General features: G+C 42.5%; 1 protein-coding gene across 1 annotated transcript; it reads right to left on the reverse strand.

The window, feature by feature from the left end:
• Positions 1-5580: 5580 nt before the first annotated feature.
• cbx7a (chromobox homolog 7a) lies at positions 5581-11152 on the reverse strand. The gene is made up of 6 exons (XM_003443212.5): positions 10794-11152; positions 9620-9663; positions 9405-9470; positions 9225-9291; positions 7288-7585; positions 5581-7192 (listed from the first exon to the last, which is right to left on the reverse strand). The coding sequence occupies exons 1-6, from the start codon at positions 10860-10862 to the stop codon at positions 6666-6668; spliced, it is 1071 nt and encodes a 356-aa protein (XP_003443260.2). The 5' UTR covers positions 10863-11152; the 3' UTR covers positions 5581-6665.
• Between the last annotated feature and the right edge of the window lie 2039 nt (positions 11153-13191).

Raw genomic sequence — 13191 nt, forward strand, 5'->3', positions numbered from 1 at the left:
GTGTATCATTAATTAAACATAAACAATTACTTAATGGTTATCAGTAAGTAGACCTAATCCCCCAATTTCTCCATTACTCCTTCATTATTTCTGCATCTGTGCATTGCTGATTCCTCCATGTTTCACACAAATTCCCTATTAATTAAGTTGTACTTAAGGTTTGTGAGGGGAGACAGATCTAATAATATTCAAGAACTAAGTAAATACTCAGTTTTTTATGTTCAGCATGTTCTTCACCCCTTTGTTGCAAAGTGTAACCTCTTAAATCTGGAAAGTAGAAATCTGCAGCACTTACTCTTCAGTAAGTCCAATTTAGAAATGATAACTTCTAAATCCTCCAGTACAGAACAGTCACCTCTGAGTATTTTGACCATATTGTCTATCTTATGCATAATTTCCAACTCCAGGCTGTATACACTAGAATGGATATTGGATTCAGGGATGTCAGGGGATGTGCGTTTGTGTAATGAGGGAGAATGCGGCCTAAGGAGATCAACACCCCATATCAAGATAGAAGATAAATTATTGGCAGTGTCTTTTCTTTGGGCAAAATAGGCCAAAAAAAGAGATTTGACTGACTCTGACAAGCAAAATTAAAAACGTAAAACGTCTTTCAGAGGAGTGAGAGGAGTGCAGCATGTGCCATGATCACAGAACCATCAAGCATTTTGTTGGAAGTAGTCAAAAAGTTCACAAAAAACATGTTGTGAAAAGAAAAGATGCGAATGAATTGCCAAAAATTGGAGAGGAATCAAATGTGAAGCTGCCAGGAAGCCGTTATCCTCCAGCGCTGTCATAATCCAGTACTGCAGCCTACCTGCAGTGCCCAGATGGTAAAAGGCGTTCAGTGCTCGGAGACACGGAAGCTGCATATCCGACTGAAAAGTCAAGACTGGGCCAAGAAATATCCAAGGACAAATTTATGGACCGATGAGATGAGAGTGACTCTTGACAGAGGATATGGACGGTGGCTCTTCCACTTCAAATCAGACTCCAAGGTGGAGGTGGGGTACTGGTGTGGGCTGGTGTTATTAAAGATGAGAAAGTCTGCATCTTTCAAGAAGACTGTGAATTTTATACTGGCTAATGCTCCATCGCAGGCCTTAAAGATGAAAGAATAATGACACATGGATTCAGTCCCAAACCACACCTAAATCCCACCGAGAGCCTGCGGGAGAGTCACTGTGAAGGAAAACAGCACACCTCTCTGAACAGTGTCTGGGAGGCCGCCGATGCTGCATAAAAGGTTGATCGTCAGCAGATCAAGAAACTGACAGATGCCATGAATGGAGCTGTCTGGCAACAGCTTTGGATGTATCCATAGGTGGGCATACCTTCTTTGAACCATATATGTTTGTTTGCTGTACTGGTGTCACCCATTTTCTCCATACATACTCACCCCATCGTACACTCCGCTCTTCTTCAGCTTCCCTTCTGTCTGTTCCACCTGCTCGCCTGACTACCATGGGACTCAGAGCCTTTAGTTGTTCTGCCCCGAGACTTTGGAGTGCACTTTATCGTGCGAGATCAATCAATTGGAGACCAGAACAACAAACGACGGAGGCCCCAGAAAAGTGCAATCAAATGATGAGTTTATTAACACCAGAGAAGAAACATCAGCATCTGTCTTCTTCTGACAAAAATACAATGGATGCAGGTTTTATAGCAGTGAGGATCATGCCTCCACGTACGTCAACACAGGTCAAAAATACATTGTGTACAGTCATTGTTTACAGACAAGGGTACATCTTGTACATCTCTAATAACTATAAACAGACATATAACTTCTCTTTTCTATAACACCTGCCTTTTAAGGTAATAAACTTCAAGCTTCAGGGTCTCTAAGGGCTAATTATTGACCTTCATCATCAATCACTATGTACACTGAATTGCAGCAGGTCTCAAAGAAAAGCAGAAGACACTTGGGCCTTCGCTCAGGCCTGTTGCTAGATTTATGTGTATTGTAAGCATGCATGCAATTAACCTGCTATGTTCTCATCTTCCCTCAACATGTATCACCTGGACACTCTCACCAGTGAAGCTTAAAACCCTCTTGGATAGAACATCAACTCCAAATCAGCACAGATATGCAATGTGTATAAAATGAACTAAACCTGTGAATAGAATGAATGTGATGACAAACATATTCAATGCAATATGAACCCTGTAAGAAATATTACTGATAAAATAATGCTGTAAAACATGTTCTTAATGCATTTATCATAAGGCAGGTTATATGGTAGCAATAAAAGAATCTCTGAATCCCAACAACTTCCACCAGATCTCTGGACCACACTCTCTCACCACTCTTAAATCACGTCTCAAAACCCATCTATTTAGAATTGCACACACCTGATCTGTCTTAGTCCATTTTTACCCTGCTCAGCTTTTATACTTTTATGCTTGTGGGTTTGTTTTTTTTTTGGGGGGGGGGGGGGGGGGGGGGGGTTGTGGGGGTTTTTTTGTTTTTTTTTACCTTTTGTCTAAATTTTATTTTGCCATATTTATTATATTTTATTGCTGCTATTGTTCTCGTGTTATTGTAAGGTGACCTTGAGGGTCTGAAGGGGGCCTATAAATAAAATGTATTATTATTATTATTATTATTATATGACAATCAAAGCAATTTACCCCTTTATAAGCCACCCCCTGTGAGAAACTGAAACAGTAATTCAAGCAAAAAAGAGAGAAAGTAGCTTTTGATTGTGTGCTCCTGCTTCATTTCCTTTTTGTAGTTTCCCTCACATTCAACAAAATTTGCAAAGCTTCAAGCTTCTTGGTGTCTGGTAATTCTCCCTGTTGGATAATAGCCTAACTTTCCTCTGATTACAACAGAAAGGATTCCCTTCACATACATTAGTAAAAGCCATGCTCCATAAAAGTGCATGCCCTGTGCTCATCCATGTCTGCTTGATGTTATTGAAAGCCCTGTGCTATTTTTTTCTCCCCATGAGCGTGGGAATTGACACTGATTTTTCCCTCTTCCAGCTAAACACTGTTATTTCAGCAGCTCCACCATTTCCCGTGCTGCACACCTCTGACTCGCTGACCCATGAATCACACTGTTCACTAGAATCTCATGGCGTCACTTACAGGAATGTTTTGCGTGAGAGCATTATGCCCTCTAGTGGAGGGTTTAAAAAAAAAACAAAATAAAAAAACATCACATTTCAAGCCAGTGGATCAAGAATACAGTGTTGTTTGTCTTTAAAGAGGCAAGATAACTCTGATAGATGTGTGTGAGTGACTGAAGAGAAATGAAGAGAAGTTTGGCAATACGTGTTCAGGTTACTGTCTCCTCTGTGCTCATTAGAAACTGAACTATGTGGAATGAAGCAGGACTTTCTTGCATTCAGTTTTGTACTTGATAACTGAAAGGCATGCTCTGTTGGAATGAGATCAGGTGACTGAACTGGCCATTCAAGAATCTCCTGTTTCATTTCATCAGGCTGCTTCTATCAGCAGTCACATCAACCAGGCCCGCTCCGGAGCAGGTTGAGATTCAGATTAGAGATCAACAGGTATGAAGTCAGCACCCAGTGACAAATCAGTTCTCCAGAAAATTTCATCACCATTTTTCAGTAGCGTCTAAAGTCTTTGTGTTTCCCTGATGAGCATCAGTAATAAATAATGATTCATTCTGATTTTAGACACAACTTTAATTCTTGTTTTTCCCCTGTTGTCTGAAAGCAATTTTACCACAACCTCTCACTGACCCCACATCAAATTGAATTCTCTTTATATTTAAACTTTGCTCTCACACCCTTAAACAACAAGTAAATGGAGTGGGTTATACTTTGGTGTAAAATTGCCTTTTTCCTTTTCACATTTTCACTGACTCTCTTTTACTCTAAGTACAGCTATGAGCACACAGGACAAACACCAAGAATATCTGTTCAATCAGTCACATTAACTTCACTCTGATCTGCGACATACTTTAGTGATTTCCACGTCTCCTTTATCAGCTCATGTGCAGCAATACAGAAGCAAAGCATATAAAGGTTCTCTGTAAGGGAGTCCTAACAACATGACACTCTGCAGCCACATGTGATTTACTCGCCTGTGAGAGTTTTACAAAAATGAGCAGCGGAGGTAAAGTGCTGACAGCCCTGGAGGCTCTGGGACTCAACTTTGATCACAGAGGAGGATGGACGTGTCTGAAGATGAAGACCATCTTGAAGTCAATTCTGATTCTGATGATTTCCAAATCAGGAAAATGCCAATCATATCCCTGCAAGCAAGACAATCACATCAAAAAATGGTAAAATATAGTGATCTTCATCCTCAAATGCACATCAGGCAAAACTGTCGGCATGAAACATGATGAAGACAGCACCAGGGCCCACTAGGATGGCATTTGATAGACATCACGTCAGCTTTTGAGCCCAATTCAAAACAGACAGACAGACATGCTCAAAATGACTAAAGTGACTGTGCATTTTGGGGGGAGACCTGGAAGCTGGATAAAATGCATTTGTATGGATATTTGGCGGTCCCCATACTGGTCAAAGGTTGAATCAACAGTCAGTCTGTGGGATGCAGAGACATATATTTTGTGCCACGATGGCCCTGGAAACGACATGTTTTCTGCAGAGTAATCCAATTACACAATTGAGAGACAAGCACTGCCAGAGAAAGACAAGTTGACACCTATTGTGAGACTAGATTAAAAAAAACAATGTCATGAAAAATGATAAATAATGTGTATCGTAATTTTCTAAAAGTTTCTGACACTTTTAGATAACTAAATAGGCCCCAGGTCAAACTGACCCAGGAACAGCATTGGCGTACCTGAGAAATGAACACAAGGGTTAATCACCATTTGATAAGGTGTCTGGAGTGGGTGACACTCACGGGGATCATTTCTGTGAAAACGGGTCAGCTCATGAGCGGTTTCTCTTCGCATCATTCTGCTACAAGTTAATCCAGGTTTCATCTTTTAAAAGAATTTCCCAGAACTGTGCAGGCTCTGACACAGTCTAATCTAACCTTGTTATTGAGTTTAACCAGCGGTTTGCACCTTGTTGTAAACCCTCATTCATGAAGGCGTCTTTTGGTTGCAGACTTTGACGATACACCTACCTCACCTCCTCAAGTGTCCTTGACTTGGTTAGATGTGGTCTAACATCTACCCAAGGTCTGGTCTTTCACGCTGCTTTGCGCTGCATTCATTCTCTTTTTAAGAATGTACCAAATGGTTTTTGGTCTCTGTGTAAGGCCAAAAACCCCCAAACCAAATGGTTCACTTACATTTTTTTGTGCCTTGTTCTCCAAATTTCGGTGAACAGCTACCAAATGCAAGTTCTTTCTGCTTTATTTATCGTGACACAAGAGCGTGAAACTGCTCGTCAGTTGGTTGTTAGTTTCTTGTTTCAAACCCTAACCCTCATCACGAGGCACTAAACTACAACAAAGAAGGTTCATTGTAAAAAAAAAAAAAAAACCTTCCCAAGAAATGAATAAACACATTTGGATACATCTGTGTTTCATGACTGGCTTCATCATCTCTTTCAGAAAGATAACACAGAAACATATCTTTATACCCACCCCCCTCTAGATCAGCACACTCCAGGAGGCCGCTACTGTTGTACACATTTATTGGAAATACAGTCAAAGTAAAAATGCATTTTTTAAGAGAGAAGACATCTTTGACATTTCATGTTTGTCAGAGAGAGAGAGACTTGTTTGGACACACCGAGTGACATAAGTTAGTTTAGCTTATACGTGTGACATGCAATAAATAAAAGCTCACTACGGTCCGGCCTAATGTACACTTGCTTTCATTTGCACATTACCTACACAGCAGCTGAGTAAAATGACACCTCCTCTTTTGATATGCACAAAGGCTAGTGAAGAGAGTGGACTATCAAATGGTAATACAAAAATAGAACCAGGTAGCATTTCATACTTGAAAAATTAAGGGACAGACAAACGGCAAACACGGTTGAGTACTTGTTTTTGTGCATCCATCCTCCTTGAAGCGCAAAACTTCATCTAAGCGACAGGCATTAATTCTCTGTCTTTGTTTTTTTTTTTCCTTTCTTTCTTTTGTGACAGAAATAAACCTCTTCAACAAAGCACAGGACAGGGCTTTGAGCATGTGTGGCACAGACTGACAGGGCATGCGGTTAGCTCTGTGCAAATACTAAAAAAAAAATTAAATGACAAAAGAAACATCTTTACAAAATCATTTGTAAGAAAGAGGAGCGACTGAAAACGGGCCCCGAGAACCGATCTGAGTGTGAGACCGATGTCTTGCTGGAAAGCACTGAGAAAAGTAGCTGCATCTGAGTAGTTATCTGAACTGCATCGTTTCAGGCTGCTGTCTCACGTGTGTCTCACTCTCGGTAAACCCAGCGGCCCCGGGGAAGAAACCAGCCAGAGACCTATTTAGTCTGCTGGATTGTTATGGATAATTTGAGCACTTTTTTTTTTAAAGGGCCTCAGGCTTCCTATCACATCTAATAAAATGAGCCACAATAATAAAATTACCACTCACTTTTTATGCAAAGGCAAGAATTTCTTCACCGAACTCGGCGGGAAATGAATGTAGCTTTGTAAACATGTAGAGTTATCTTACATACGTGACCGTTTTACATGTACAAAATGAGTGGCAAGTCTAATTATGGTTATTCTGAGCTCTCGGCGCCACTCGTCACCCTTGTTCAGTAGCCCCTAAAGAAGCCTTCGGCCACCCTCGCTTCTTTAAATGTCACCGTCACAGAGTTTATAGTCACTTTTGTCAAGATGACGGTCTCCGGCTGGTCTGCTGTTGGGGAAGCAGTCTCTGGGGCGACGATCTGATCGTTGCCTCTCGCTTCCTCCTTCCTCACCTCAGCCAGGGAGCAGACGGTAGCAGCGTCACCTGCCGTCCCTCTGCTCTCCCGAATGCTCACTATCACTGAGGTTGCATTGCTTCTCTCCGGGACCAACTCCCAGCCCTCCTCTCCTCTGTCCGAATCTGACCTGTCGCTCACAGAAACCGCATCGCCCGGTGTGGCCTCAGATGCAGAGGCGCTGTCGTTTGATTGGCTGCGCACAAGCATTGGCTTCGGTGTCGAATCGCACTCGGCCATGACGTCGATCCATGTGTGCGAGCTTACCGGCATCAGGTCACCATCCACCTTCTCCTCCACCTCCAGCTCCAGGTCATGTTGCTCGAGCAGAGCAGGTGAGCTGCACTCTGACAGGCCTGAAAAGAGATGAAGGTGACACATTTTGTTCATTTTTAAGGGTCAAAGGTCATAGTGGGGCTACTGCGTTTTGTTATCAGCTTGACAAACCAACCATATAAACTGCCTTCACATCTCTCCCCCATGGTGCTGTCAGACTTCTCTTCTTCACTAGTGACGCCCCAGTCCTCCTCCATGGGCTCCACCTTCTTCTGCAGATGCATGCGTTTGCTGTCTCGCCCTCCTTTGGCCACCCGCTGCCGGCCATTTCTCCTCACCTGGCGCTGGTACATCCTGCCACGCTCAACGTGGTCCACGTCTGTGCTCATGGAGCGGGTGAGGGAGAGGCGAATGCGGGGCGGAGGCTTCTCCGTCATCTTGTGAGCGCTGCGGAGGTCCATGGCAAAGACATTCTGGGGAAGAGCAGAGATGGTGGCAGGTCAGAAGCTGCATGAGTGCGGCACACAAGCAGGAAGCAAATACAGTTTTGCCATTTGAGTTACTTACAGTGGAAACATAGGATGCATTTACTTTTTGACAGACAGCACATGTATGGGAAATGCAGTCCTGAAGAAAATGCTGTGATATTCAATTTTCTTCTGCAGCAAACACCGCTATTCAAGCTGCAAACTTTAGCCGTTTAGCATGTTTAACACCTTTGGTTTTTTTTTTAAATTTCTTAATTCTGCAGAAATTGGTTGATAGGATGGTTTTAGCTAGAATGAGCTAGGCTACTAATCAAAAAAATAAATAAATAAATGTGCCAATATCTGCCATTAAAATCAGATTAAAGATGAATATTTACAGATTTACTGCAGTTTGATACAAGTATTGGACAACAGTCATCATCTCACGAAACACCATAACTGTTCTAAACTCACTTCAAAAACAAGTAAATGGAGCTTAAAGGTGCAACATGCAAGTTCCAAACCAGCTATGCCCGGCTTGTTTTTTTTTTTTTTTAATACCACCTATTTACCACAAGAGGCAGCAGTGAGTCAGTGTTGCATCCATACTGTGTTGGTCCAAAGAAGGAGCAGCACTGCACAGTGCGGACAGGCTGTGACTCTGTCCAAGTGTTAATGTATGACTTTCTTCTAAGGACCCTCTCTGGTCCTCGTCGTCATGGTGATATCAAGAGCTTGACTTGGCTGATTTGTGATGCTCTGATATCCATGTGTGGGACAAATTGAAAGAGATCTTGACAGCAACTCTTACAAATTGCACCTTTAACGGCTGAAGTGATAATGACACAGTGACAGCAATGACCATTCGGGGGTCACACCCCTCGCTTTAGAAACACATGTTTTAAAGGCCATTGCGCCTTGATCTCTGCTGGGGTTTTGTCTCTTAGTGATTGATTATCAGTGCTAATGGGTCGCTCTGTAAAAAAACTGATGTTTTAAGCTGTTAAAACATCTGGACAATAATGCACTGTGAAGATAAAACAACAAAAGAATTGTTCACAATGATGCAGCGTTGTTTTTTTGTTGTTGTTGTTGTTTCCTCATATTTCCAGCTGTTTATGAGAAGTAAATTTTTCAATCAAAGGGGCATTCTGGCAATTTTATACATGAAACTTACATTTGAGTACCATTCAGCCGGTGAAAAGAGCTTGAAAAATAATCTTACTGATGTCATGGTGATGTCATTGGGGTTATTGAGATCAAGTTGCATTAGCAGCAGGGTTACAGGTCAGGCGGTTCAGGCGGCAGAAGGCAGAGTTTGTTGTCTGCTAATGGTAAGGTCTGTGGTTTGACACTGAACCTGAGGCGCTCCCATCAGAGGAACTTTAGGCTAACTTGTAACTAAGAGGAAAAAAGTCCCAGGATTCCTACATCCCCAAAATTTGTAAGCTTAATGTTAAATTGATGGAATACCCCTTTAATATCTTTTTTATTTGTTTGTTGTGTGTGTGCACAAATACCAAAAGTCATCACCTGGATAAATGTGCAACTGCCTTTAAACAAACAAGCCTGGCCAGCAGTCAGGATTAATGAAGGAAGATACAACAAAGGTTTGTGAGACAAGAGGAAAGGTAAGTGTCGCTACCCGCAGGATGGGCCTCCTCGGTCTAAGACCTTTCCTGCGATAGGTCAGAGTTCTTATCTTCTCCCGGCTGGAAGAGAAGCAGACAGAGAGAGGGAGGGAGAGGTCAGAAACAAGGCAAAAACATTAAAGTGTGACTAACAGAACGAAAGGAAAACCACAACAGTTTCTGTTATTACTCACTTCTCCTCGTAGGCCAGAACAAGGAGAGGGTCCAAAATATTGTCCTCTGGTTCCCAGGTACTGTACCTGCCAGCGCACACACACACACACACACAAGCTATCAGTCTATCTAGAGATGGTGCTCTGGTATGAAGAAGCACATTCTAAAAATGCTCATAAATATACACTGGAGGAGGGGGATGAGGTCACTAGATGATAACTCAAAGCTTACTCACTTTTGGGGCCATCCCTGCCATTTCAATAGATACTCCACAGTACCCTGAGGAGAGACAGAGGGGTGGGGGGTGGGGGCGGTGTACACTTAGAGACGATGCAGCACACACACACAGACACGTGCTCCAGAGCATACAGAACCAAGCTGCGGTCGCTTTAAAGTGTGGATGGGAGGGACAGAGGGAGGGTCACGAGGATTTTTACTTCTTTTTTTTTTTAAAGGGGTGTTTTTGTGAGGGGTGACGTCAATGACAGCGATGCTGAGTGGCTGCAGCTAGTCTCTCGCTGGCGATGACGTGACCGAACGTGGCTACAGCAGGTGCCGGTTTCTACGATTCTCGTGCGCATTCTAGAACATATAGGTGGGGCCACATGTGAAGGTGAGGGGAGGCGGGGGCATGTAAACAACGCGGTGCTGCGCATTTTTATCTTTTTAAAAAAATTATTTCTCTTTTTACTTTTTAAATTATCAGCTCGAAAATCAATGCTCACAGTCTATCTCACTGAAGACGAGAGAAAAAAACAAAACAAAACACGTGCAGCTCCGACGTGCGCACAGTGCGCGCTCTTAGGAGGAGAACGTGTTTGTTTACAGGCTCTATTAAACTTATGCGAGAGCGCGTTTCTACATTATAGTGCGCTCGTGCTGCACAAATTATCACCCCCAAATCCCCCCACCACCCCAACTGCAAAAAAAAAAAAATAAAAAAAAATAAAATAATAATCAATGGGCCACCATCACGAAGGAGTGAGCCACGGATTTACGCAGCGCTCACCATCTAACCGAAAATAAAGTGCGCAGCTGCCCGCATAGCTACTGGCCGTCAGAGCTGTTTTCAGGTCACACACCCCCCTTCTTCTTCTTCCTCCACACATTTCACTACAACTGCGTAGGCTCCTCCAAAACACGAACACGCTGCAGCAGCAGCAGAGCCAGCCGTTGCACAGGAAGGTTACAGGATGCGACTCGTGCGCTAAAACAGTGTTAAAGTTTGGCGCAGTTGCATGAAAACAGATCGTTGTGTCTTAGCGTAAAAGCTGGAGAAGGCATTTGGGAGCGATAAAAGTGCGTAGCCTGGTTTTGTTTGTGCATGGCAACAGGAGCAGAGCGCTCCTTTAAGAGGGAAAACAAACACAGGCGATTAAGTTTTTTGTGAGTTACGTGCTCATTCTTACCTTCCTCACTCTCTTATTTGTTATCGACTCCACTGCAAACACTTGGTCTCCAATTGAAGACAGCTCCATCGCTGATTGCTGACTCCGGAGCAGGACGCGAACTGGGTATCTCTGCTTTTTTCGGTTGTAGTTGTTGTTTTTGTTGGCTTTTCTGTTGTTGTTTTTTTGTCGCAGTGCAAAAATTAAAATAATAGATACTATTTAAAGACGAGTATGTGCGGGGAAAACCCTCGCAGTGTCACAGCGGCCGCTCGCTTGTTTTTCTGCCTTCGCTTCTTCCCCTTCACGCCTAACTCCTGCTGCCTGCCTCTCTCAGTTTTTAAAATCTGCGACACATCAACAGCAGCTTTAAGTCATGCGCGCTCTCATACTGTTGCGTAGGGGCCGAGCCCCCAAGATACGTGCCCGCACCCGCGAGGCCGCGCACGCAAGTTAGACTAGAGCGCAGGAGAGGGGCAGAGGGAAAGAGCTCACGAGGACAAGGTTGTTAAGGGTTACAGCTAGGGGAGCAAACTGCTGCTTTTTTTGTTCGTGCCACTGAATTTTTAAATGATAAATAACTCCACATGTGGAGTTACCTAAACCCATAATTTTTACTTAATAGCCCGAAATTTCAAATTGGCTATCTCGAAATTTCGACTTATTCAGGTGTTAGAATAGCTAACACGAAATTTGAACTTACCTCTGTCTGAATTTTTTTTTAAATTAAACATGAATTTTTTTTAACACAGCTGACTGTGTTAAGCTTAAAATGTGTAGTTTTCTGTAGAAAATTACTTAAATCGCAAATGTATTCTATAAATAAGCATTTTTGTATTTCTGCCATTTAAAAGATGTTTAAAAACACTTAAGGATTACATTAATTTACAACCCAACTGTTGTGATTGATTCCACCCTCCATGCCCCCCTCTCTATTGTAGAAACATAGCTTCCATTGCATCCAGTTTTCTGAAAATGTTAAAGCCTGATTCTCCGTTTTGTTTGGTCCAACAACTTAATTTCGCATTAATGCAGAAAAAGGAGGAAGAAGGTAGGATTCTTCTGAAAAAGGCTAACAAAATATTGTCAACCTCCCCACCCCCTCAGTAGCAAAGGTCAATGTACACATTTAATGTGTAGATTTTAGAGTACTATCAATCTTTCCATCAGGCTCTGCACCAAAAAGCTAAAAAGTTCACTCATTGAAAACTACAAAGACACTATGTCAGTCTGGTCTAAGATCATAATATGACTTTTAGGGATTTATTGTTTTTTAATTTTCCCACTTTCACAAGTCCTTAGTTGCACCACTGGACTCGCCTGAGCATGAAACAGTATGAGCTCTATGTATTTTTATGTAACAGAAGTAAAGCTCAGGAAAGATCAGAATCTGCAATGGAAATGAAAGCCTCGCCTTCTCTCTCTCTCCCGTGGAAACGTCCACCCCTTCAACCGCGTTTGATCCAAATATGGAACGAAAGAGCTAAACACTGACAGAAAGTCTTAATTTTACATCCTGAATGCTAAGCAACCTCTCTGCGGAGAGGAGAGCTGGAAAAAAAGCTGACTATAACTAAGATGAAGGTCTCAGCGAATAAATAATAACTGCTCATGCGATCAAGGAAAAAGAAAAAAAGATGTTGTTTAACAGTGTGATCTCACGCACTTTTCAAACTTTATACCTGAGCATCTATTCACCCAGCCCGCAGGTGAGAACAGCTCATAAAGGTGGCGCGAGTATTGTGGAAAAAGGGCCCAGAGCCAAATTCCTACTATCTTTCATTGAGGTTGGTGTGAATCAGTTTACAGAAAAGAAAAAAAAAACTCTTTGTAACTCCACATAAACACAATTCATCCACACGGCCTGTGGTCCACGCTCTCTCTGCACCTGGATCACTTGCATCACTTGCGCATCGGGTGCCATGGCAACTGTTTCCACGGCAACAACTGAAAAGCTGGATGATGATGACACAGCAGGAGGAGTTGACAAACAGTTCAAGGATGAAGAATGAGCTGAACTTGTCGACCTTTGACCTCCCAGTTTTGAGATTATATAAGCATGTTAATCCAGTGACATTGTTGTGTGTATGTTTAAATGTAGCCTCCGAGATATGAAGCAACAAACTGCTGTGAAAACACAGGACAGCTGTAAATTCAGCTGTGAACGTTGTTACCTTACAAGCACAACATACTAACAACAGATAATTAAAAAATGTCAAGTGTATTTTTCAGTCAAGAGACGCTTGAATTGATCCAGAACTGAACATGTGAAATCATGCTACTGCAGCTTGTATATATTGCTCATTTAGGGCGGGGCTAATCTTGCATTTGGGCGGGGCTGATGTATATGACGATATTTGCTGATATGTCAGTATTGGCATTTGTAACGGCTAAAAATGCAGAATGAAAACATAACGAC

The sequence above is a fragment of the Oreochromis niloticus genome, linkage group LG4 (genome assembly GCF_001858045.2).
Source record: "Oreochromis niloticus isolate F11D_XX linkage group LG4, O_niloticus_UMD_NMBU, whole genome shotgun sequence".
In the NCBI taxonomy this organism is placed as follows: Eukaryota; Metazoa; Chordata; class Actinopteri; order Cichliformes; family Cichlidae; genus Oreochromis; species Oreochromis niloticus.